At 38.6% G+C, this 25,797-nt stretch overlaps 1 protein-coding gene across 1 annotated transcript in view; it reads left to right on the forward strand.

Moving 5' to 3' along the window:
* The window catches only part of LOC111142538 (growth regulation by estrogen in breast cancer 1 like), a 142,488-nt gene that overhangs the window by 40,814 nt on the left and 75,877 nt on the right, over positions 1 to 25,797 (forward strand). Inside the window, exons 6-13 of the mRNA XM_022495796.1 lie at positions 10,574 to 10,690; positions 11,291 to 11,410; positions 12,468 to 12,605; positions 14,387 to 14,572; positions 18,780 to 19,106; positions 20,170 to 20,298; positions 20,858 to 20,992; positions 24,069 to 24,266. Coding sequence (XP_022351504.1) covers positions 10,574 to 10,690; positions 11,291 to 11,410; positions 12,468 to 12,605; positions 14,387 to 14,572; positions 18,780 to 19,106; positions 20,170 to 20,298; positions 20,858 to 20,992; positions 24,069 to 24,266 — 1,350 coding nt within the window. The remainder of the gene's footprint in view (positions 1 to 10,573; positions 10,691 to 11,290; positions 11,411 to 12,467; positions 12,606 to 14,386; positions 14,573 to 18,779; positions 19,107 to 20,169; positions 20,299 to 20,857; positions 20,993 to 24,068; positions 24,267 to 25,797) is intronic.

A 25,797-nucleotide genomic window follows, 5' to 3' on the forward strand; every position in this document is an offset into this window, starting at 1 on the left:
TAAAATAACAGCTTTATTGAGATATAATTCATATATCTTACAATATACCCATTAACAGTGTACAATGAATGTTTTTTAGTATACTCACAGAATTGTACAATTATCACCACGTAAACTTCAGAACATCACTCCATGAGAAACTGTGTATCCATTTCAGTCACTCTATTTCAGCCCTCCACTGCCAAACCCTGTGGACTACAAATCTGCTTTCTATTTCTATGAATGTGTCCATTCTGGGCATTTCATATAAATGGAATCATACAACATATGGCCTTTTGTGACTGGTTTCTTTTATCTGGCATGTTATTTTCAAGGTCCATCCATGTAGTACGTAACAGTACTTCATTCTTTTTTACTGCTGAACAAAATCCCATTTTATGCATAAGCAGATTTTATTTATCCATTTATCAGTTTATAGACATTTAGGTTGTTTCCACTTTGCGGCTATAGGAATAATGCTGCTATGAACATTTGTGTATAGATTTTTGTGTGGAAATATGTTTTCACTTAGTTCTCATTTCATACCTGTGAGTACAATTGCTGGGTCATATGATAGCTATATACATCCATCTGTGGAACTATTTTCCTAAGTGTATGTACCATTTTACATTTCTACCAACAATGTGTGAGGGTTCCAGTTTCTCCATATCCTTACCAATACTCTTCATGGTCTTTTTTTTTTTTTTTTTTAATTTTAGACATTCTGTGGACATGAAGTAATATCTTATTGTGGTTTTGATTTGTATTTCTCCAATGGCTAATGATGAGCATTTTTTCATGTGTTTTTTGGCTATTTGTACATCTTCTTTGGAGAAATGTCTATACAAATAATCTGTCCATTTTCCAGTTGGGTTATTTAGCTTTCTATTTTGAGTTATAAGGGTATAACGAAGTATATAAATGTACTGGATACAAGTCCTTTATCAAATATATGAGTTGCAAGTATTTTTTCCACCCACAGGTTGTCTTTTCACTCTCTTGATGGTGTTCTTTGAAGCACAATTTATTTTAAAATTTTCATAAAGTTTGATTCATTTATTTTTTCTTTTGTTTCTTGTGCTTTCAGTGTCACAACTAAGAAACTATTGCCTAATCTAAAGCCATGAATATTTACTTTTGTGTTTTCTTCTCAAAGAGTGGTATACGGTGGGGGGTTGGGTGAGCCTGGTGATGGGTATTGCGGAGGGCATGTATTGCATGGGGCACTGGGTGTGGTGCATAAACAATGAATTCTGGAACACTGAAAAGAAATAAAAAATAAATAAATAAATAAAATTTTTAAAAGCTGTTACAAAAAAAAGAATGGTGTAGTTTTAGCTCTTACATTTAGATCTATAATCCATTTTTGGTTAATTTTTGTATATGGTGTGAGAAAGTCATCCAAGTTTATTCTTTTGCATGTGGATATCCAGTTGTCCCATAATTATTTGTTGAAATACTGTTTGTTTGTTTTTTTAACCCATTGAATTTTCTTGGCACTCCTGTCAAAATTTAATTGCCCATAAAATGCAATGGTTTCTTTCTGGACTCTCAGTGCTATTTATTAATTTTTGTATCTTGATATATCCTGGAACTTTGGTGAACTCATTTATTAGCCTAGTCATTTTGTAGTCTATTCCTTAGTATTTTCTTTTTTGTCCATTTCATCTGAGTGATCTAATTAAATACCGGTATGCTAAGGATGCCATAACAAAATATCATAGACTGAGTGATCTAAATAAAAGAAATTTATTTTCTGAAAGTTCTGGAGGCTGCAAGTCCAGGAAAGATCAAGGTACAGTATAATCAGTTTTCCTGAGGTCTGTCTCCTTGGTTTGCAAATAGTTGCCTTCTTGCTCTATCTTCACATGGCCCTTCCTCTGGTGTGTACATCCCTGGTTTCTCTTCCTCTTCTTTTAAGAACACCAGTCAGGGGCACCTGGGTGACTCAGTTGGTCAAGCATCTACCTTCGGCACAGATCATGATCTTTTGGTCCTGGGATCGATCCCTGCATCAGTCTCTCTGCTCAGTGTGGAGTCTGCTTCTCCCTTTCACTCTCTCTCTCAAATAAATAAAAATCTTGAAAAAAAAGAATACCAGTCAGGTTAACACCCCACCCTTATGACTTCATTTAAACTTAATTACCTCTTTAAAGATCCTATCTCCAAATAGCTTCACATTCTAAGGTACTAGGGCTTAAAAATAGTTTTGTCAGGCTGGGGGTGGGCAGAGGAGGTTGTGGCGGGGATGGACAAAATTCAGTCCGTAATAATGGCATACGGTTGTTCACAGTATTCCTTCATAACTTTTCCTAGAAGTAAGGTTGCTGGTGATGCCCTCCTGTACATTTTTTATTTTAGTAATTTATATCTTTTCTCTTTTTTACTTGGACAGTCTAGCTAAAAGTTTGTCAATTTCATTAAGCTACTCAAAGAGCAAACTTGGTTTTCTTGATTTTTGCGATTATTTTTGTATTCCCTATTCATTCTTTTCTGTTGTAGTCTTTATTACTTTTCTTCTGCTTATTTTGGATTTAGTTTGCTCTTCTTTTCTAGTTTTTTTAAGGTAGAGGCTAGTTATTTCTTTGAAATCTTTCTTTTGTTTTAATATATGTACTTATAGCTGTAAATTTCCCTCTGAACACTTCTTTACAGGTATCTCATAAGTTTCCATACATTGTGTTTTCATTTTCATTTACCTTAAAGTGGTATCTAATTTCCCTTTGATTTCTTCTTTGATCTGTTGGTTATTTAAGAGTGTGTTGTTAATTTCCACGTATTTGTGAATTTTTCAGATTTCCTTCAGTTACTGATTGCTTATTTGAGGCCATTGAAGTCAGAGAATGTAATTTGCAAGATTTCATTTCCTTTAATTTTATTGAGGCTCGTTTTATCATCTAACAGATTGTCTGTCCTAGAGAGTGTTCCCTTGTGCACTTGAGAAGAATGTGTATTCTGCTTTTGTTGGGAGAATGTTTTATTGATATCAGTTAAGTCTAGTTGATTTATAATGTCTTAAGTCTTTTGTTTCCTTGTTAATCATCTCACTAGTTTCTCTGTTCATTGTTGAAAGTGGAATATTACAGTCTCACCTATTACTATTGAGTTGCCTATTTCTCCCTTCAATTCATCAGTCTTTGCTTCATGAATTTGGGGCTGTATTGTTAGGTGCATATATGTTTTTAATTGTTATGTTTTCCTGGTGGGTTAATCCTTTTATCAATATAAAATACCGCTTCTTTTTCTCTATTAATAAATTTTGTCTTAAACCTTCTGTTTTCTGAGATGGCCACTCCAGTTCTCTTCTAGCTACTGTTTGCTTGGTTAGAGTGTTTTATCATACAGATTTCTTAAATTTTAATGTAGCTGAATATATAAACCTTTTTCTAATGGCTTCCATGTTTTGAACAATAGTCCGGCCTTTTCCATTTTAAGGTGATAATCAACTTTTCTGTGTTGTTTCCTGTTATTTCTGTATCTTCAGTTCTCAAGTGTATATCTTTAGTCATTTGACTTTGGTGTTTAGTGTAAGTTGTGGATCAATCTTAATTTTTTTCTTACATATCAAATTGCCTCAATACAGTTTATTGAATGGCTCATCTTCATTGCTGCTTTGAGCTGCTACCTTTACCTTATACTAAATTCTCTTGTGTATTTGCATCTATTTCTTACTGTCTTTTTTAATCTATTATTCTGTTTGTCTGCTAATGCACCAAGACCACAGTATTTATTGACTGAGGTTTTATAGTAAGACTTATTATGTCATCATATTAGACTCATTTCTCCTATTTTTCAGAATGTTTCCAACTATCCTTGTGTATTTGTTTTTTATATCAATATCACATCAATTTGCCTACTTTAAACATTCTAATGATTCTTAAAGTAATTCTAATAGTATCTATACCTGTTAGTATTTTTCTAGGATCACATTAAATTTATAAATTAACTTAGGTTGATTTCATCTTTTTGACATCAAATGTTCCTTCTCAGAAACATGGTATGTCTTGACATTTGTTCAGGTCTATTTTCATGAACTTCAGAAGTGTTTTTTTAATTTTTAGAAATCTTTAATATGGAAAGTTAAAATACATATAAGATAGAATAACAATCAACAAAACTAAAAGGTAACTATGGAATGGGAGAAGATATTTGCATGACATATCTGATAAAGGGTTAGTATCCAAAATACATAAAGAATTTATAAAACTCAACACTCAAAAGACAGATAATCCAATTAAAAATGGGCAGAAGACACAAATAGATATTTTCCCAAAAAAGACATACAGACGGCCAATAGACACATGAAAAGATGCTCAACATCACTGATCAGTGAAATGCAAATCAAAACTACAATGAGATATCACCTCATACCTGTCAGAATGGCTAAAACCAACAACATAAGAAGCAACAGGTGTTGGCAAGGATGTGAAGAAAAGGAAATATTTGTGCACTGTTGGTAGGAATGCAAACTGGACAAGCCACTGTGGAAAACAGTATGGAGGTTCTTCAAAAAGGTAAAAATTAAACTACCCTATGATCCAGCAATTGGACCACTGGTTATTTACCCTAAGAATACAAAAATACTAATACAAAGGATACATGCACCTCAGGGTTTATAGCAGCATTACCTACAATAGCTGAATTATGGGAACAGCCCCAAATCCATCAACTGATGAATGGATAAAGAAAATGTGGTGTATACATATGTATATGTATATATACATATACATATACACACACACACAACATATGTACATACACACACAATGGAATATTACTCAGCCATAAAAAAAGAATGAAATCTTGCCATTTGCAACAACATGGATGGAGCTAGAGTTATTATGTTAAACAAATAAGTCAGAGAAAGACAAATGTCATATGATTTCACTCATGTGGAATTTAAGAAACAAAACAAGCCAAGGAAAAAAAAGGGGAAAAAAAAAAGAGTGAGAGAGAGGCAAACCAAGAAATAGACTCTTAATTATAGAAAACAAACTGATGTTTACCAGAAGGGAGGATGGGTTAAATAGGCAGTAGGGATTAATGAGTGCACATGTTGTGATGAGCACTGAATATTGTATGGAGTTGTTGAATCACTATATTGGATACCTGAAACTGATACTACACTGTATATTAACTGGAATTTAAATAACTTTTAAAAATAGAGAGACTAATATAATGTACTAACACCAGGGACCTATCACCCAGTTCCAAAATTATGAGCACATGGCCAATATTACTTAATCTTACTTCCTCTCTCCTTCTTTCCTTCAATATGTTGAAACAAATCCCAGACATATTAAGAAGTACTGCAGGGGCGCCTGGGTGGCTCAGTGGGTTAAAGCCTCTGCTTTCGGCTCGGGTCAGATCCCAGGGTCCTGGGATCGGGCCCCACATGGGGCTCTCTGCTCAGCAGGGATCCTGCTTTCCTTCCTCTCTCTCTGCCTGCCTCTCTGCCTACTTGTGATCTCTGTCTGTAAAATAAATTAAAAAAAAAATTAAAAATAATTAAAAATAAAAAAATTTAAAAAAAAGAAGTACTACAAAGTTTTCTGCATATAGTTGTGTGTATTTCTATAGGCATTTTATCTATTGATTATTGCTTATATATCTGAAAATTGATTCCTATACATTAACAAATCCCAGACATTATATTAAGAAGTACTGCAAAGTTTTCTGCATATAGTTGTGTGTATTTCTATAGGCATTTTATCTATTGATTATTGCTTATATATCTGAAGATTGATTCCTATACATTAACTTTGTTCTTTTTCATTATTTTAAAAATATTGGCCTCTGCTAATTTGAATTCAGTGACTTGGAAAAAAAAAGGTGAATCATTGCTCTTCATAACTTATAAGCTACATTTTACCTATGTATTTTTGTTTACCTGGAGTATTAGAAATACACTAAAATTATAGGTATAAACTACTGTAGTAAATTACTAGCTTTGTTCCAAACAATACAACTGTGGCCTGAAACATAACGACCAAACTATTCAACAGCATAGCAAACTTACCTCGGATTCCTATCCTGTAAGTTTCTCTGTTAAGACATGAAAAACTGTCTTCCAGTTTCCTGCACGTTGTAATGTTGTCTGTGCAGCTTCTGGCTTCTGCTCTTCCTGTAGACTAAAAATCACTCCCTGGTGGTAAGCCCTGACCTCAGAGAGGCATGTTAACTCTACTGAGCCAGTAGGGAACCATTTCAATTTTTTGAGGTCCTATGAGGAGCACTCATTAGAGGCATCAGGAATCACACTGTGATATGAATACTTATTTTTAAAAAAATTTATATTTACTTACTTGAGAGAAACAGCGGGAGTGAGCAAGAGAGAGCCATGAGTGGGGTTGGGGGGCCAGAGAGAGAGGGATGCAGGGCTCTGTCCCAGGACCCTGAGATCATGACCTGAGCCAAGGGCAGATGCTTAACTGACAGAGGTACCCAGACTCTCCTGAATACCTTTTTTTTTTTTCTTTAAGATAATTCCTATTGTAGTACCATCAATATCCTGCTCTTTGGAGCATTTTTTCTTTTCTAACTCTCAGAGAGTTTTAATGGCCTCTTTTGACACTTGCTGGTATTAATGGATTAAGCTGTTCTGGCAGAGTAGAATCAGGGATTGGGGAGTCTGTACTCATTTTGGAAAACTCTCGTTGGCTTCAGTGTTTATGGTCCCCATAGTCTGTCGCTGGCATGTGGTTTTTCTGGGCTGAATTATTTTCTGAATCTAAATAGGAAGCTTCTTTTGGATGTACCTGGCATTACATAGGTAAATTAATTCAAGTTTACTCCGAAAATTAAAGAAACTTTCCTTCAGAGAAAAGCTCTTTCTCCTACCTTGCAATGACTTAGTTTGCAGTGCACCTTTCAAATGACAAAGTCATCTGAATAGAGATAAGTATATCTCATTAAAATACGACTTTAAGGGGAACTGTGGAGATAGTTCTAATATGGCACATAATGATATCCTTGATGCCACAATCATATGACTTTGATGGAGTTAAATGACAACTACTCCTTAAGGTGGTACTACCCACCTTAATAGGGATTAAGTGAATTGATCTATTTAAAGTGCTTAGGCTGGTACCCACCACATAGTATCTTCTACTGAATTTTTGTGAAATACATAAAAAGAAAGTAAAAGCCGAATACAGAGAAACTGACTTTCTTAAAATAGGTCAAGGATAAAACTGAAATTTTACAATCTGCTTTCTCTCACCTCATTCTTACTGAATTAACTTCCTTCCTGCATATAAAATAGTTTCTAATTTGAACAACCTCTTTCATTTTCAAGATTCGCCAATTCTCAGTCCAGCTAATTCTGCAATCAATTTAAGTGGAGCTCAGGACCTGACCCGGAATAAGAATGTTGTGAAGCCACTGGCTTTATCTTTGCAGGTTGTAGGGAAGACTTTTGCCTCAGGTGATGTTTTCCTCACTTATTTTTCTTTGCTCAATACATAGTCTATAAAAGACTTGTGTGAAATCTCATTGACAATATGGTAGAAGAAAACAGAAGCTCTTTTCCTGCCAGTTGAAGACAGAAGTGGGGCTGTCTATAATATTGTATTATTATACAAAGCTTCGTATTGTCTGTGCTCCAACCAGAAGAGTCAAGGAATGACATTTGGCACATGGGGAAACAGAGCAGGTTGGTTCTGTTCGGCAAACATTTCTTGGATACCTGCTAGTCTGAGGAACCGAGGATACAAAGAAAAATAAGGGTCAATCTCTGACCTCTAATAACCTAGTAGAGGAGACAGACTTATAGGGAAATATTTTCAGTGCAGTGCAGTAAATACACAATATGCTGAGGGATCACAAAGGAGGAGGAGAGTTTTAGTGCAATATTTTAGAGTGATGAAGAACGAGTTCTTGGAAGAGCTTGGTCCTGAACTATGAGGAGATACTCACTACACAGAGGAGTGAGGGAAAGCTGTTTTAAATTCAGGGGAAATCCAGGCCCAAAGCTGGAAAGGAAAGGAGAGAAGCTGTATCATGTGTACAGGAATGTCCCCGTGATATGGAATTGTTAGAGCCATAAAATGCAAAACTCAGGGAGTGGTGGGAAGGAGCAAGTAGTGGGCAAGGGAAGCATGAATTTTACTCTATAACTTATGGAACCAAGGAGTAATATGATCTGATTTGAACTTGAGCTAGATCACTTGCAGCAAAAGAAAAAGGAGAGAGACAGAAGTAGAAAACTAGTTGGGAGTCATTTCATTAGTTAGGGGGAATGATGAAGTCCTTGACTTGGGTAATAATAGGCTCGAGAGGAGGAAATAGATTGGAGAACAACTCAGGAAGTAAAATCCGCAGAATTTGAGTGATTAATGTAAGCATGAAGTGGAAGAAGTGGTCTTGGTTTGTACCCATCTGTCTGCTAATGGTGATGCAGTTATGTAAGAGAAAATAAGAAGGAGGAGCAGGTTCTCCAGGAGGAGAATGTGAGTTCAACTGTGGACATGCTGAATTTGAGATACCCGTGAAATGTCCAAGTGGATCGGCTCCACAGGCATCTAATTTATTGTACACGAGATTAAAATCACCAGAGTAAATAGGATTTGCTGAAGAGAAATGTGGGGTAAGGCAAGCTGTTAACTAAAGATAACATTTTAGAAAATTCCAGGGTCTAAGGAAAAGAAATGGTCTGAGAGGTAGAGGAAGAATGAGAAGAAGGAGAACTTACCATTCTTGGAATCTTTATAACAGTTAGGCATCATAATTTATCCTGACCACATTTATTCTTATTCTGTTCCAACAGTTCTTGCAGGATCCACCTTCTGGTTAGATTATAAATGTTACAAATGGAATCCAAGACTTCACAGTATTAAAAAAGTTAATAAAATGATGGATCCTGGCAGTAAACCAGCATGGTTGCTAAAACCATCAGATGAAGGGCTGATGAACAATTTTTTTTTTTAAAGATTTTGTTTACTTATTTTACAGAGAGAGAAAGAGAGAGAGCACAAGCAGCAGAGGGAGAGTGAGAAGCAGACTCCCTGCTGAGCAAGGAGCCTGATGTGGGACTGAAGCCCAGGCCCCTGGGATCATGACCTGAGCTGAAGTCAGACACTTAACCTAATGAGCCACCCACATCCCCCAGTTATGGACAACTTTATAACTTAAGAATTAGGTTAACAACTCTTGAACCCACTGACCTATGTTAACATGACAAGAAGAGAGAAAGCCAGTTATTGTGTACCTGCTGGTGGAAGAATTTGACAGTATTTATGAGATACTCTTGCCCAAAAACCAAAACCTAAATCTGAGCGAGCCTCTATATCTAACAATTAGTCTGTAGGAAATGGGGGGGGGTGTTAAATGATGCCATAGATAACCAATCAGCAAAATTCAGAAAATGAAAAATTCTGCCAGATTTTCAGCAGATTAAATGGAAGAAAGAAAAAGAAGAAGGGGAATCCTATAGATTAAAGGAGGTTCCAGGAGGGGAAAAAAGGGATGTGACTGACACTATACCGACTGAGCCTAGAAAACTTCTCAGCAAAAATGACATTATCCTAAATCTCATTGCAGTATGACCTTATGCTGATTCAAACAAACTATTTTTAAAACTTGTGAGAGAGTCCATGAAATGCAGACGCTAACTGAATATTTTTTTAAAGATTTTTTAAGAGTTTATTTACTTGACAGAGAGAGAGAGAGCATAAGTAGGTAGAGTGGCAGGCAGAGGGAGAGGGAGAAGCAGGCTCCCCATTGAGCAGAGAGCCTGACACAGAGCTCCATCCCAGAACCCTGGGATCATGACCTGCGCCAAAGGCAGATGCTTAATTAACTGAGCTACCTAGGCACCCCTAAATATTTTATTATATTATTTTATTAATTAATAAATGTGACCTTTTAAAAAGGGGGCTTAAGGGACATAAAAACTAAATTCAATGTGTGGATCCTTTTCGAACCCCAATTTGAGGAAGCCCACTGTAAAAAAAACATTTCTGAGATAACTGGGGGGAAATTTGAACACTAATGGGATATTTGGCATTAAGGATTTATTAATCACTGTCAATTTTAAGTAGAATAATGAGATTACAGTTATGTTTTAGGAACTCTTTTCTTTTAGAAACTCATACAGAAATTTATATGGATGAAAGAATATAAATAAGTTTTCTTCAAAATAATCCAGAGCAAGTATGTAAGTATGTTGTGTGAGGAGGAAAAGAGGAAATATCTTAATCTATATTTATCTAAAGCAAGATTGGCCATGTATTGATAAGTGCTGAGGCTGGGTGGTAGGTATGTAGTTTATTACATTATTCTACTTTTGTATACATTTGAAAATTTCCAAGATACAAAGGTTAAAAAAAAAAAACCCAATATTCTCTTTTTTCCACCCACCATCTCCAAAGACATCACTGAAAGTGATTTTAAAAGATCTCTTGGGATCCTAGAAGATTATTTTTAGGTGACATTTCATATTAAAGAGGGTACTACTCTGATGGTTGTAGTCGGTTCTACACCATGGGGCTGTCCTGTCCTGTCCTGGAGCTGAGTTTTATGGTGTGGTTGCAAGGCCCCAGAATGCAGTGTGCTGCTCAGCCCCTGTTTTGAGCATTCCTCTTGTGTGCTACAGACGCTGCTAATGGAAACAGTAGCCATGGAGGAAAGAGCAGTGCAGCCAGCTCCACTCCAGCCCGCCCAGGGAATTACTCTTTGTCACCAAGACCTAGCTATGCATCAGGAGACCAAGGTATGATACCCATCTTAGAGTTTTGAAATAATGTACCTTAACTATGAAAGAAGTGCTATGGAGTTTGAAATGATGAATTATCTAACACTGCACTCCGAGCTTTTCCTTACCTTCTCATCAAAGGTTTTGAAGGTTTATGATTGGTGTGAACAATGATGGTTAAAGATCTTGGTGATTGACAAGTATGAGCCTAGCTAGAAAATAATGTTGAAACAAATGTATAAGGAAGTGTCTTGAAAAACCATGAGCTTTGTTGACCAGAGTACAGAGATCAAGGTTCCTCTCTGTTCCCTGACCCTGGGCAAATCTGAGCTTTCCTTTTGCCATCCACAAAACGGGTGTAACAATATATTTATCATACAATACATTCAGAGTGTTGTTGATAGAATTAAATGAAATCATCTGGGTAAAACTGTATATGGTAAAACAACATCCAAATGTTAGGTGGTATTGTTAGGGTGATTTTTCTAATTTTATCTTTACCTCTAGAAGAGTGCTCAGACTTTCTGAGTATAATCAAATTAAAAGCTCTATGTTACATTAAATTCTCTCCTTTCTTTCACTGCTAAGGACAAGGCTCATCTTTCTTTTTGCCTTCAGCTACCATGTTCATTTCTGGGCCACCAAAGAAACGACACCGGGGATGGTATCCTGGGTCACCTGTCCCACAACCTGGTTTAGTTGTACCTGTTCCTCCAGTTCGCCCTCTTTCAAGAACTGGTAAGATTTCAACAGAAGATGGGTTTTCAGGTTTTTTGAATTAGCAAAATTATCTTCTACTCCTGTTCTTTCCTTGAACCTTTGAAGATAAATTTCCTTAACCAACCATTGTGTCCAGTATTATGTAAGGAAATTAATAGTAGCTGATATTTTGTCCCCATTGCATCTGCCTTCCCTGAAAGTACATGGTCCGTCACAACAGATCTTAATTCACTCTCTGGCTTTGTTTGGACCCACAGTATCAATAAACCATTCTTTACATAGGGATGATGCTACTAACCCAGCATCATAGGGCACAAATGGGTTTGCTTTGCCATTTGTGGTGTTAGATGTGTTCTCCTGTTATCTGGTTCCTTTATGTGACATGCACGTCTTATTTCTGGCCTGGACGACTTAGTCTGTGGCTAGAAACCTAAAAAACAACTGGTTCTCCTTTATAATAAACAAGCCATGGCCGTTGGGAACCTACTGGTAAATGTTTAAACACTGGTCTATCTTGTACTAAGCACAAATTTAAATATACCAATTCTAAGACATAAATGGGATTCTTTAAAAACTTAAAGACTATATGTTTTATAGTAGTCTATGTAGTCTTTAAAGTTTTAAAGACTACATAGAGATGCTGTATAAACAAAGAATTATGCTATTGTGTTTGCCTCTAGATAGTACTGATTAATGATGAGTTTATTCTTCTTCACTCTTTTCTGTATTTTTCAAATTTTCTATAATGAGTAAATAAGGCATGGATAATTGGGATGAGGATGGAGGGAATTAAATACAAAACAGAATCCAAAAGATTGCATGTGGAAAAACAACTAGAAGAAAATACTATGAAAATGCTAAACAGTAGTTATCTCCTGATGATGTGATTATGATTGGGGTTTTTTCCTTCTGTTTTTCTCTTCTAATTTTATAGAGTAAACATGAATTGCTCTAATTAAATAAAAAGGAACCTTTAAACTTCTAAAACGTCTAAAAGTATTAAGACTATGTTGGTTTCAATGGTATTTCATTTAGCTTTCATGTCTAATCCTTCGTCAAACAACTTTCTTTCCAGAGTCCCTTTTATCTGCTCCAGTTCCACAGACCCCATTAACTGGAATTTTACAACCTCGACCCATTCCTGCAGGGGAAACTGTAATTGTTCCTGAAAACCTGCTGAGTAACTCAGGAGTTAGACCAGTAATTCTGATAGGTAAGGGAAAGGCATTCCACATTGCCTGTGTCTGCTGGGATCTGGGTCTGTTTCTCCATTTCAGTGCTTGAGCAATTATCCATATGTTCATGCATGTATTCATTCATCCTTATATTGATTCTTTCAGCTTTTATCAGTCAGCTCACTCATGCTGTTAAACATGTAACTAGAAATTGGGAATAAGAGAAAGCCTTTTTGCCCATAGGGAGCACTGTTTTGTGGGGAGTCTGTCATGTAAACAATATTGTGAAACTTGAGCTAGTAGAGGTTTGCAACCAAGAACTCAAAAGAGAGAGAGCTCAACTCTGCCTGGAGGGATTCTGAGAGGACTTGTCAGAGGTGACGTTTCAGCTGGGTCCTGAAGGGAAAAGGACGTTGCAGTCAAACCAAGAGAAAAGAAACAAGCTGAACCAGCTAACAGGCCCCCTTTGGGAAAACCAAGAGGTCCCAGAGCTGCATGAGGAAGCGTCTGCGAACCACTTATCTTTACAGAGTCTGAGTCCTTCCAAAATGTCTATAAGTGGAGGTGTAGAAATTTAGAGGGCCCTGGAATCCAGGACTAACTTAATGCTTTTCAGACCCCCATCAAGAACTGCCTCATCCTGGGACTATTCTAGGTCAGAAGGTGACTTCCTGCTTTACCTTTGGGACTAAATAGATGGAGTGTTTAGCCTCCCTGGATCTTTAGGGTATGTCTGTATGCGGTCTTATCTGCTTCTTTTGGTTGACTTGAGCCTACCGACATAGATGGTTTTGCTTCAAGCCCTGTCCTTTATCAGGCTGTCCTACCCACCGCTCCTGGGCCTATAGGCACTGGGAGAATCTCAGTTGTTTAAATTCCATATGGTCAAAACGTCTTTATTAAACATTTGAGTGGTGTGCATACTGGAGCTAAGCCTTGGAAAGATATGTAGAACATGGGGAACCTTTGGTGTCTGCCTTTTAGAAAGTCTCACAGAGAGACTACCCCTGTTTTTACCACACCACCAGTACAGGGTATATTTTCAACACATTTTTGTCCTATCTACTTCTAAGATAATTCAAGGCTATTTACTGACATTTGAGAACATAAAAATAACTAAGATAACACAAAGGGTAGGAACCTGCATGTACCTGTGACTAGGAGAATATTGCTGGTCATCACTGAGTTCGTTAGCTTTTTAAAATGTTTAAGAAAACCTCAGGAAAGAAATTATGTTATTGTGGTTTGTTTTCTGGCTTCTTATGTGGAAAGAAACTTGATCAAGAATTTTATTGGAAAATATTTTGTCATTGCAGTTTTGCAAAAGGATACAGAGATGTTTTTGCAAATTCTCATCAATCCTCTAGGGCCCATTAAAAATTAACATGTCCCTTCTGTGAGAAACAGAGATGACACCATCTGAGTCTTTTGCTTCTTGTTCATCTGATTTAATGCAAGGGTAGAATTCGGAAGCATCTGAGGGAATTCCCTAGAATTCTCATCTCAGAGGGCAGGAAACTTTGTTAAACATTTTTGATCCTAGTTGGGCACGTGTACCTGGTTGGACTTTAAAAAGAAATATTAGGGGCACCTGGGTGGCTCAGTTGGTTGGGCAACTGCCTTCGGCTTGGGTCATGATCCCAGGGTCCTTGGATCGAGTCCCACATCAGGCTCCCAGCTCCATGGGGAGTCTGCTTCTCCCTCTGACCTTCCCTCTCATGCTCTCTCACTCTGTCTCTCTCTCTCAAATAAATAAAACAAAATTTAAAAAAAATAAAAAGAAATGTTGAATTTTATTGACCTACTTCTGTTGGGGCAGGCTATGGCACTTTACCCTATTTCTATGGAAATGTTGGTGACATTGTTGTGAGTCCTCTGCTGGTGAATTGCTACAAGATTTCGCAGTTGGAAAACAAAGATTTGGAACACTTAGGGTTGACTGGCAGCCAACTCCTGAGCGTCGAAAACATGATTCTTCTGACGATACAGTATCTTGTACGGCTAGGTAAGCGATCTGCAATAATTATTTGGTGGTGATAATTCTTACTCTTTTTTGCATCATGCTTTTTTCCTTTCTTTCCCCACTTTCTCACGTTCATCCGCTTGTCCAGTTTTTAGTTTCCCCTTTTCATTTCTAATATTCCTTTCCTTCAACCCTACTCTCTATGACTGTTCCCTTTCCGTTCCCATTTCTTTCCTACTCCTTTCTGCCACTTGCCTTCCCTCCACCCCATTTCTCTCCTTGCTCACCTCCCTGGCTTCTTGAGTGCCTCTTTGGGTCCTAGAAGAGAGAAATTGTGCCACCTAGTGTCCAGTATCATGATGGCCCTAAGGTCTCCAGTTCATACAGGCAGAAGGGCTGTGCCATGAGCACCCTCCTCCCTTGGGGAGCCTAGCCAACCATCCTTCCAAAAGTGCAGCTGTCATCTGGAATACAAACGAAGCCATTGCCTTAGACAATTATTTTACGGTTTTCTACTTAGCCTTTCTATCTTGTTCAGCCACTGTCCCTACATCCATTTTTTTTTCTTCTCCAGCTACACCCCTTTGATGCAGTCCCATCATGTTTTCCTTCATTGAGGCAGTATCTGTGGACCTCCCTGAAAGGTTCTTTAGGCTACAGGGTAAGGGAGATACACAGGTCATGAACCTTTCACTTCCTCTATTTGATATGTCCCCCTGAGCTCCACAGTGGGTGTGTGCAGGTGCCCTGACAATGCTTTTCAGGGGCTCAGCAACATTTACATTGCAATGTCCTTTATTTTGCAAACTGCAGCAGGTCATCTAATATGCAACCTAATTATACACTCACTCTAAGATTTCAAGCCACTGATTTACTTTGGAAAAGGCTCAAGATGAAAAATTACACATTAGAAATTTTATCTGCCCTCTTGTGAATTATCTTAATGTTTGGAGATACCGAAGTGTTAAACAATGAAAATACTGGGCTAAACAATACTAAAAACAAAAAAGAAGCTTCAGCCAGCCAGATTCAGTCTTTGGGCCATCAGCTAGCAACTGCAGCTCTAAGGCTTGGTGCCCTGAGTCTGAAGGCCTGCTATGACATGGGCTTTTGAAACTTGCAAGACTTCGGATAGCTTAGGAGTCACTTTGATGATAAACCTAAGACTTGCTAATCATGCTGATTAATGGCTAATAAAATTATAAAAACCACCTGTGCCTGCAGCTCACTTGATGTCATAATTTTAATTGCTGCATGCACTGACTTTCGACTATGTTCCAAGATCTAAAACCAGCTTCTTGATGCACCCAGAATTAGTAACACAACCCCCCATAGAGTAATGCTATTGGCAAACCAAGCCACTGGGTACAGTATTTTTTCAACCTTAATAACAATTTTAAATATCAAAGTCCAAGTTAATTAAAACTAAATGGCCAAAACAAAATGTCTCTCTTCAAATAACTAAAAGCTCTTATCTTAAAAAAAGAAAAATCTCCATTCAATTAGACCTGTCTTCTTTGCCCTGTGGGATCAGTTAGTTCTTTCTAGAGTTTCACTGGCAACCAATTAATATATCTCTCAGTGTGTAACACAAATGGCTATTTTTTTTTTAATCTAAATTTTGTACGTTAGGACACATCTTCTCAGCAACTTTCTTCTGGAGTCTTTGAGTTTTTGCTTGTTTGTAGTTTTGTAGTTTGTTTGTTTGTTTTGCCTCTGAAGGTTTTGAAGAAGGCAGGAAGAACATTTTTTACATATGCTTTATAGATAAATTTTTTTTAAAAATCTAAGCTTTTAAAAGAACAGGTCTAATACTTTTATGGTTCAGTTACCTGGACATAATAGAGAAAAAGAAAAGTAAGATTCTTCAGAAGGAAGAGTCCTTTAACTACAGTCAGGTTTTTTTTTTTTTTAATCAATGTATTATTACACAGCCTTAAAATCTTTCAAAATAGAAAGTAAAATCATCAAATCCAGGGATTATTGGAGGGCTCTGAGTTTGTTGGAACCTTTTCTCTTCTTATGAAGGTAGCCCTATCTGAAAAGCCATCAGAGCTGATGCCTAGGCTAACCTGAGTTACTGGAACAGTTAATGGGGGGAAAATTACTATTATCAAGCTTGTGGGAAGTGGAGGAAAAGCTCCTGCAATTTAACTATAAAGGCTAAAGATGAAGAAATGATGGGAGGCAATTGGAAGCAAGACATTTTGCTCTCTTGCCTCATTTAAACTTTGGTACATTTTCCTCTATTTCTCAATTCCTAACAGGAATTCAGTCAAAATTCTGTAAAAGTTAGTTTTAAGGCAATGGAAAATGCTATGAACATGTTTCAGAATTTTATATTCCCAGAATGCCTTTATATTTGAAACTGATTACACTGAGAACATGTTACTCAATCATGGTTTGGAGCAGATCTTATGGACACACCTAGTCAGCAGGCCTCTGAGCCTCCAGGAGGTCTATGAGAGGCTGTGGGGAATGGCAGCAAAGCCATTTGCTTTTGGATATCATTTGTTCTGATGGAAGAAAGCTTTAAATAGACAGCCACCTTTCCTTCATCTCATTTGTACTGTGCATTTGTACAGTCAATGCAAATCTGTATACTTTAAGCTCACTACCTAGTATGTCCCTAGTGACCACTAACCATGATGCTAATTGGATAAAGCAGAATGAAGACAGAAGCTTTAGTGGCTCCCAGGTGATAAGAAGGCATCCCCCTCCCTCTAGCAAGTGACTGGGGAGGACATAAGAAATATTAACACAATGTAAACATTGCAGGGTTCTTGCTTGCTTTCCATGGACAGCAGGAAAAAACTCTGAGAGGATTTCAGTCTCCCTCCCTCTAGCATCTAACCAATCATGGAAAAACATATTTTCTCCAATTTAAATTATTTTTACAATATGTAATATTTTATTTATTTGCCCATATCCTGAAAATATGACTAAACCTTCATTTTCTTACTTTCCTAGAGAATATGGGTGGGGGCCTGGAAGCCCACTTAAATCCCTTTTAAGGAAGGAAAGATTTCTGGTTCATTCAAGATACCTCCTCATACAGAAGTCCAGTCCCTTAAACCTGTGTTCTTTCCCAAGGGGATTTTTAGCCTTGGGTTGTGAAGTTATTGCTTGATCTCAGGTCACAGACACTGAGGAGTCTGTATCTGTCTAGCAGAGCTTGACTTTCAAATCTTGGGTCTGCACAGCAGAAGAGATGACTGAAGAGAGGGAGTGACCATAGCCTCACTGGTGTCAATTGAAACTAAATGTCAGAGTTTATTTGAGTCACTTGGGTGCCAAACATTGACTTGCTTGTCTTGTCCTAAAGACTGGTTGAGTTTCTAAAGAGAATCAGAGAAATAAAATCTCCCTAATACCAGGGGCTGTAGGTCACCCATATAAATTTAGCTGTAACCGCCACAAGAGGAGAGGACCAAATGCCGTCCTTAACAACCCAGAATGCTGGGGACTAGTTGGGTGACGGTTACATTCTTTATCGGGGGAATGTGTGAGGCTGCCTAAATAAAAATCAGAAGTGAAAAATAGTTGAACTTTATTTTCTTATGGACAGTATTCCTACAGAAGCAATACATTAAGATGTTTTTCAAAGTAGCTATAAATAAAATGAGAAACAAGTGAAACCTAAAGTTGGTTATGTGCTGGTAGGTTAGCTTCTTCCTTCCTGAGTCATTAATCTTATCGGTAACAACAAGTTTTTTTTTTTTTAATTTTTTAAATTTATTCATTTGACAGATAGAGATCACAAGTAGGTAGAGAGACAGGCAGAGAGAGAGGAGGAAGCAGGCTCCCCGCTGAGCAGAGAGCCCGATGCGGGGCTCGATCCCAGGAACCTGGGATCATGACCTGAGCCGAAGGCAGAGGTTTTAACCCACTGAGCCACCCAGGCGCCCCGGTAACAACAAGTTTAACAGGTCAACAAATATACCACCTTCAGTGACCACCCCAAAGGCACACAGTGGACTCAGAGCACATCCTCTTTTACAAATATCGAGATTAGCATAAAGGAGAACAGAAGCCCACATTTGTGTTTAATATTGACCCAGAGAGAAGGTAATTTCATGGTGGAAAATGGTTAGCAGGGCCTCTGTGCTTGTGGCCACAACAGGAAAGAGCTCTTTTGCCTGTGGAATACGGTGGACTTAAAAGGACTACACACTAATGTACGTGTGTTTTTCTCTCTTTTCTGGCTGTGATGTGTTTTAAATTCTAGCTGTAATTCTCTTCAATTTAGGTCCTGATCAGATACCTCTCAGGGAAGAATTTGAGCAAATCATGCTGAAGGCTATGCAGGAATTTACTCTGAGAGAGCGAGCCCTGCAGCTGGGTGCTCAGTGTACCCCTGTGTCTCCAGGACAACTCCCCTGGCTTGCGAGACTAATTGCCAGCGTATCTCAAGACTTGGTTCATGTGATCGTGACCCAAAACTCTTTGGCCGAGGGCATTTCGGAGACATTGAGGACTCTCAGTGAAATGAGACACTATCAAAGACTACCAGATTATGTGGTGGCGATTTGTGCCTCAAAAATCAGAGGCAACGAATTTTGTGTGGTAGTGTTAGGTGAGTAATGTTTGGGGTGTTTTGTTTTGTTTTGTTTTAATCCATTCATTCAATTATCTCTCCACTTGAAAACTATTTATTGGGTGTTTCAAGCATCCATGTAATTAATCTCTAGTTAATTGCTCCCATTTGAGTTCTTCCATCTAATTTTAACTTTTATTTTTCTCCTCATGTCAGATTTTTGTGGCCCTTAGTTTGGCTGGTGTCCTTGTCAGCTGGTTGTGGGAGCATTACTTCAAAGCATGTCCTAGTAACAGATACCCTTGTCTCACATAACTTCTGTCCTTAAAAGGTTCTGGAAATGTTACCACTCTAGCATGTGATAAAGCCATTGCCACAGGTGGCCTAAGCCAGTGAATTAAGCTTGCCAAGAAATTTAGCTCACGTATTCACCTCCTCACTGAAGAGGCTACTTAATGTTGTAACACTGAGTCTATAAAGAAAAGGTTCAGAAAGTTGGAGCATTACAAAATGTGTTTCTGTTTCTTGTGCTGATTTTATATGAGGTACCATGATGAGTACAGCCATCTGGACTAAAGTCACTTTATTCCTCTCTGGTGCTGGTTCTCACCTGCTCCTACCGAAGAAACCCCCTCACTTGGGCAAAACCTGACCGCCCATCTCTCTGTGACATAAATCTTTTTCAGAAATCTTCATCAGAAAGTACAATACATTAATTTTTTAAATTTTCATTTATAAAAACAGCTAAACACCACAAGTTTATAATTTTAAGACATATTCATAATAACCACGCAAACACAATTTTAAAGGTCTTTTACATTCCTCCCTAGTCTTTAAACACATGTATAGTATGTCTTCACAGTTACAAACATAAGGTTTATCATTTTTGCCCTTAATCATCTAATATTTTATTATAAATAACTTCTTTTTAACATACTCATTTTAAATGCTGCGTAACTGTCGATCTTTTGTTGTGCCATAATTTCCTTAACCAAGTCCCTATGTTACATGCGTTAATTGTTTTCCACTTTTGCTGTTACAAATCATATTGCAGTGAATATTTATTCACTGGGGCGTCACCTCCTCTCCCTCTCTCCTGCAGGTCAGCATCAGTCCAGAGCTCTGGCAGAGAGCATGCTCACCACAAGTGAGTTTTTGAAAGAAATTAGTTATGAGCTCATCACAGGAAAGGTCAGTTTCCTGGCATCACATTTCAAAACCACATCATTAGGTGAGTGGTTTGTAGGATTCTGCAACACTGCCAGCCTCTAGCTGTGTGATTTTCTGAATTTAAATCTCAGCCTGTCAAGGAGATGAGTGTGGAGCTTAAACTTGCCTGCTGACCTTCCCTCATTTGGAAAGGTTTGTCCTCAGTATTTTGTTACTGACCCAGCAAGGGGTCCAGAGGAAGGCACACGGGCACTAGTATGGGGGGTCCTCAGCTCAGCCACGACTTAGTGGCATGACCTGGGGAGAGAGTCTGCCTTCTCGGATCTCAGCCTTCTAATGTTGTCCAATGGAGATAGAATGATCCCATCCTGCCTGCTTTGAGTATGATGGAGGTCAAGAGAGAGACACCATGTGAAAGTGTGTAAGTCGCAAGCACAATAAAAGCGAGGGTCGCTCTGGCTTTAGATACTGCGGCAGACTTGACCAAGTGCACTGTCAGCCAGGAAAAGCGGGCTGACTGACAAAGGTTGATGAGAACCCAGCTGAAGTGCCCAGCTTGAAGACTGATACAAATGTATCTTTCCTTGCAATCTTCTTATCTCTGCTTTATTACGTAATAGGCGACGACCTGGACAAGCTGCTAGACAAAATGCAACAGAGAAGAGGAGAGAGTGTGGTGACCCCTTTCAATGGAGATCTTAATGAGTGTGTGTCAGCTCAGGAGGCTGCCGCTATGATCCCCACGCAAAACCTGGGTAACGTCACCTCAGACCAAAAAGAGGAAATAGAAGCTAAGTCACTCTGAGGGTTTTGAGGTCTTGTGTTAGAGTCACAGAGTGTGACAGGTTTTTCCTCATTATCCACATGATAAATATGGTAAAAATGCCTTATGATGGGGCCTGGATCCAGCACCTTGTTCTTAATAGATGTCTCCTAGAATTAAAATCAAAGTTAAAGACTAAATTTATTATAAGCAGATTCCCTCTCTCTCTTTTGTTTTTCCCTCGAAATTTCTGTCGTCCTTGGTATGCTTTCCTTAGCTCCTCCAGCTATGCCCAGAAGAGCTGTTGGTGCTCTCCAAGGGCTACAAGGAACTGCTTGAAAGAATGTAGAATGCAGTCCGTGCATCTCTGGCTCGGCACACCCTTCATTGACTCTCTGACATGTAAAACACACATCATCTCAGGGATAGCAAGGCAACCCTGGCAGATAGCACAACAATACCAACATAGCCTCTCCCCGACAAGCTTCCAGGGTACAAAAAGGGGTAGTGGGATGTGCACCTGGGTGACTCAGTCAGTTAAGCATCCAACTCTTGATTTCAGTTCAGGTCATGATCTCAGGGTCCTGAGCTCATACCCTGCATCAGGCTCCTTATCAGAAGGGGGTCTGCTTGAGATTTTTTCTCTCTCCCTCTACTTCTGCCCCTCCCTACACACCCCCTCCCCCCGTACACTCTCACTTAAATAAATAAATATTTTTTAAAGGGGGAGAATGGGGGCACCTGGGAGGCTCAGTCATTTAAGCTTCTGCCTTCATCACATTCAGGTCATGATCCCAGGGTCCTGGGATCGAGCCCCATGTCAGGCTCCCCACTCAGCAGGCAGCCTGCTTCTTCTTCTCCCTCTGCCTCTCTCTCACTCTCTCTAAAATAAATAAATAAAAATCTAGAAATAAAAATTAATGGGGGGGATGGTAGGAGCAGGACTGAGGAGTTCCATCATTAGATTGGATTCCTTTATTTTCAGACTTCCTCCCAATCCCCCCACATGATAAGGACAACATAGGAGAGAACCAAAAAAAAAAAAAAAGAATAGGACAAAGGGTAGACATGAAACAGATCCATAAAGCTGCTGCTGACAGCCTTCTGGCCTTCCCTTAATAGGAATGTGTCATTTATATATTAGGATTGCCTTAGCAATAGAAGTAGCATGGCTTGGCATTAGCTCAGTATCAGTCATAAAAACAAATTCAAATGCATGCAGTATTTTTTTTTTTTTTTTTTTTTTTTTTTTTACGTAGGCTCAATGCCCAGTGTGGCGTCCAGCACTGGGCTAGAACTCACCACCCTGAGTTCAAGACCTGAGCTGAGATCAAGAGTCACACACTTAACTGACTAAGCCACTCAGGCGCCCCCACAATAAAATTTTTTTACTTCCACTTTATTTGATGATAAAGCAGTCACCTGGATAATCTAAAATATGTTCATATTATGTTTGAATTATTGACAAAGTTAGAATTTTAAATTCTCAGAGTACTTACAGATTTCCACATTCATATCCTTGATTCCCTGTTTAAGAAGCATTGCTTAAAGATATGTTAATGGTTCCTTGAAGTTCAAAATTTGCTACATTAAATTCTCCAAAGGTACGCTATCATCTTGGTTAGTCCCCACCCATCTAACCTATGACATGGAAGAAATAATAGCCTATCAAAAGACAAGTTTATTTTCATTGGTAATCTTTGTGGGTCAAAAACCATTCTGCTATTACAACTTGTAGTTTTGGTCTTTATTAGTGGGTTCTCATAGCCACCTGTATAAATCTCCACTAACTGTCAGGGTTCCCTGTGGCTAGGGTACTCTGACCACTGTCTTTACCTTGGCCACATTGCAATTTGATTTGATTTGATTTTTAAAGATTTTTATTTATTTATTTGGCAAAGTGAGAGGGAGGGAGAAAGAGAGAGCACACAAGCAGGCAGAGTGGCAGGCAGAGGGAGAGAGAGAGAGGCAGGCTCCCCACCAAAGAAGGAGCCCAATGTGGGGCTCGGGGCTCGATCCCAGGACTCTGGGATCATCACCTGAGCCAAATGCAGATGCTTCACTGACTGAGCCACCCAGGCACCCCATGCAATTTGATTTTAGAAAACATTAATTAATGCAAGTTAATTGTGGCCTTGTGCATTCCAGTCAAACTTTCACTGTGTTCTTGATAAAAAGCAGCCTCATAAGAATTATGAAATATTGCCTGCTCAAGGATTCCTCTAATCCTGCCTAGTTAAGTGTGTGTGTGTGTGTGTGTGTGTGTGTGTGTGTGTGTGCAGGTATGAGATTGATTGCTTGGTTATAAGTTTTAATAAAAAGCCACTGGCATGTGTAGAGTGTCTGGGCAATGTTCTTCTAATGCATCACCTCTCGAGTGCCAGCTGGCCCTGTCATGAGTCAGGTCACTTCAGATAGTATAGGAGTCAGCGCTGGAGCTGGCCACAACGACCTACCACTGACGGGTCATAAGCACTGGCAAGTCAAGTGGGAAGGAAGGTGAGGGGGTGTCTCTGTGACCTGTGTTACACAGTCCCTGGGAGAAGAATTTCAAATCATGTTGCAACTGCCTTGCTGGAGAGGAAATGTTTACTGTGGTGCTGTCCAGAAAAAGTTCAAAGGAATTCAGCATTAGTATGGTTACAGCATCACCTCCTTCCCTGAATTCAGTCTGGGCTTGGGCACCTGACCTGTGCTGATAGTCCTAAAGAAAACTGGAAACTCTTGCTTCCCCTTTCCAGAGATGAGTCCCTACTACCACCATGAGAGTGTAGTCTGTCCTGACATTTCTGGGAGGGGGGCCGGGTGCTGAATAGTGATCTGTGAGATGATCAGTCGATTTTAAAAGAACACGTTTTTATAAAATTACCACATCCACTCTTGAACACATCCTTTCAGTCAAGTTTTCAGAGAAAATAAGCAAATCTATTAAAACTCAATAGAGAGTGTGACTAGAATGCTCAGTATAGAGTTTTACTGTGTATGTGTGTTGTGTGTCCCCCGCATAGATTCACAGTGGCCGTCAACAGAAGTGAATTAATCTTGTTCTTATGACTTTTTTATTTTAGATTTAGATAATGAGACCTTCCAAATTTACCAACCACAGCTAACGGTTGCCAGAAAACTCTTATCCCAGGTGTGTGCCATAGCAGACAGCGGCAGCCAGAGCCTGGACCTGGGCCACTTCAGCAAAGTGGACTTTATCATCATTGTCCCAAGATCGGAGGTTCTGGTCCAGCAAACTCTTCAACGGATTCGACAATCAGGTGAGACTGAACTTCCAAAGAAGAGCCCACGGCGATCCTACCTTAGATTCCCTCTGCTTCTTGCTTTTGCTTAATCCAAATGTTTATAGGAAAATTCCACCTTTTTTTTATAGTAATGCAGATCGGAAGGGCACTTTAAACATTATTTCAAATTTATCCGTAAGTTTTCCCTCAAAGTTCTCTGACCTATTCTCTCCTAGACCAAGGGTAAATCGATGTGCACGTTTGCCTGATACTGTTAAGTCTGTGATGTAATTGGCAGACTAGGAACTGTTCGTTCATTTACAAAGAGAAACTTTCTCAAGTCAGGGATAGCCCTGCATGGGGTGTCGGGGTCTGTGCCCCCTGAGCTCCTGCTGTGGGTTGGATAGGTCACATTCTCATAGGTGGCTTCTTAGATATTTACCCACTACCAGCACATTTTCAAACTAGAAGCCAGATCACCATCCCCCACATGAACAATGATAACACCTCCTTAGAAAAATACAAAGTTAGGGGCACTTGGGTGTCTCGGTTGACTGAGCATCCAACTTTTGATTTTAGCTCAGGTCTTGATCTCAGGGTTGTGAGTTCAAACCCTGCTTTGGGCTCCATGCTGGGCATGGAGCCTAGTTGAAAAAAAAAATACAAAATTAGAATTTCTCCTGATGACTTTCAGAGAATGAGTATGGAAGAAAAAATAATTTTCCCGGAAAGTGGAAAAGGTAGGGAGCAAAAGATTTTAGCAGTCTGTGGTAAATAATATCCTTTCAAACATAAAATTTGCCTAGAATTAGAAGATGCAATAAATAATTAATTCAGAAAACTGGGACAGCTGAAAATGTTTGTCTTTGTAAGCTGGGTGTGAAAAGGAAATTACAAATGTCAAGTTGCTTCTGAGTACCTTAGCTGAGAGAAACACTCACACACAGAGATTTTAGCAGGAGGATGAATCTTTTTGCCACAGTAAAAAATTTTATTTCCAATACATTTGAAAACAAGTAAGAGGAATAAAAATCCAAAAGAGCTTAAAATGTAGTTTACATGTAAAAAATGTAGTTTATATGTTTCATACCTATAATAGAGTGCTCTTTAAACTTTAGTACACCTATAAATCACATGGGGATCTTGCTGAAATGCAGTTTCCTCTTGGTGGGCCTGGGTGACCTCATTTCTCTCTTTTTTTTTTTAATTGAGGTATAATCAACATATAACTTTGTATTGGTTTCAGGTGTATAACATAATACACCTGATTTTTGATAATGAATACAATTTGATAATTGTATTTATTGTGAAATGATCACCATAATAAGTCTAGTTAACATCTGTTACCATACAAGTTGCAGACATTTTTTCTTTTCTTTTTTTCTTGTGATGAGGATTTCTAAGATTTATTCTCTTAACAACTTTCAAATATGCAATGCAGTATTGTTAGCTGTAGTCACCATGCTGTACCTTACATCCCCAGGGCTTATTTATTTTACAGCTAGAAGTTTGTACCTTTTGAACACCTTCGCCCATTCCCTACTACCCCATCCAGCAACCATCAATC

This window comes from Enhydra lutris, unplaced genomic scaffold, assembly GCF_002288905.1.
Source record: "Enhydra lutris kenyoni isolate GAN:26980312 unplaced genomic scaffold, ASM228890v2 scaffoldscaffold8, whole genome shotgun sequence".
Classification (NCBI taxonomy): Eukaryota; Metazoa; Chordata; class Mammalia; order Carnivora; family Mustelidae; genus Enhydra; species Enhydra lutris.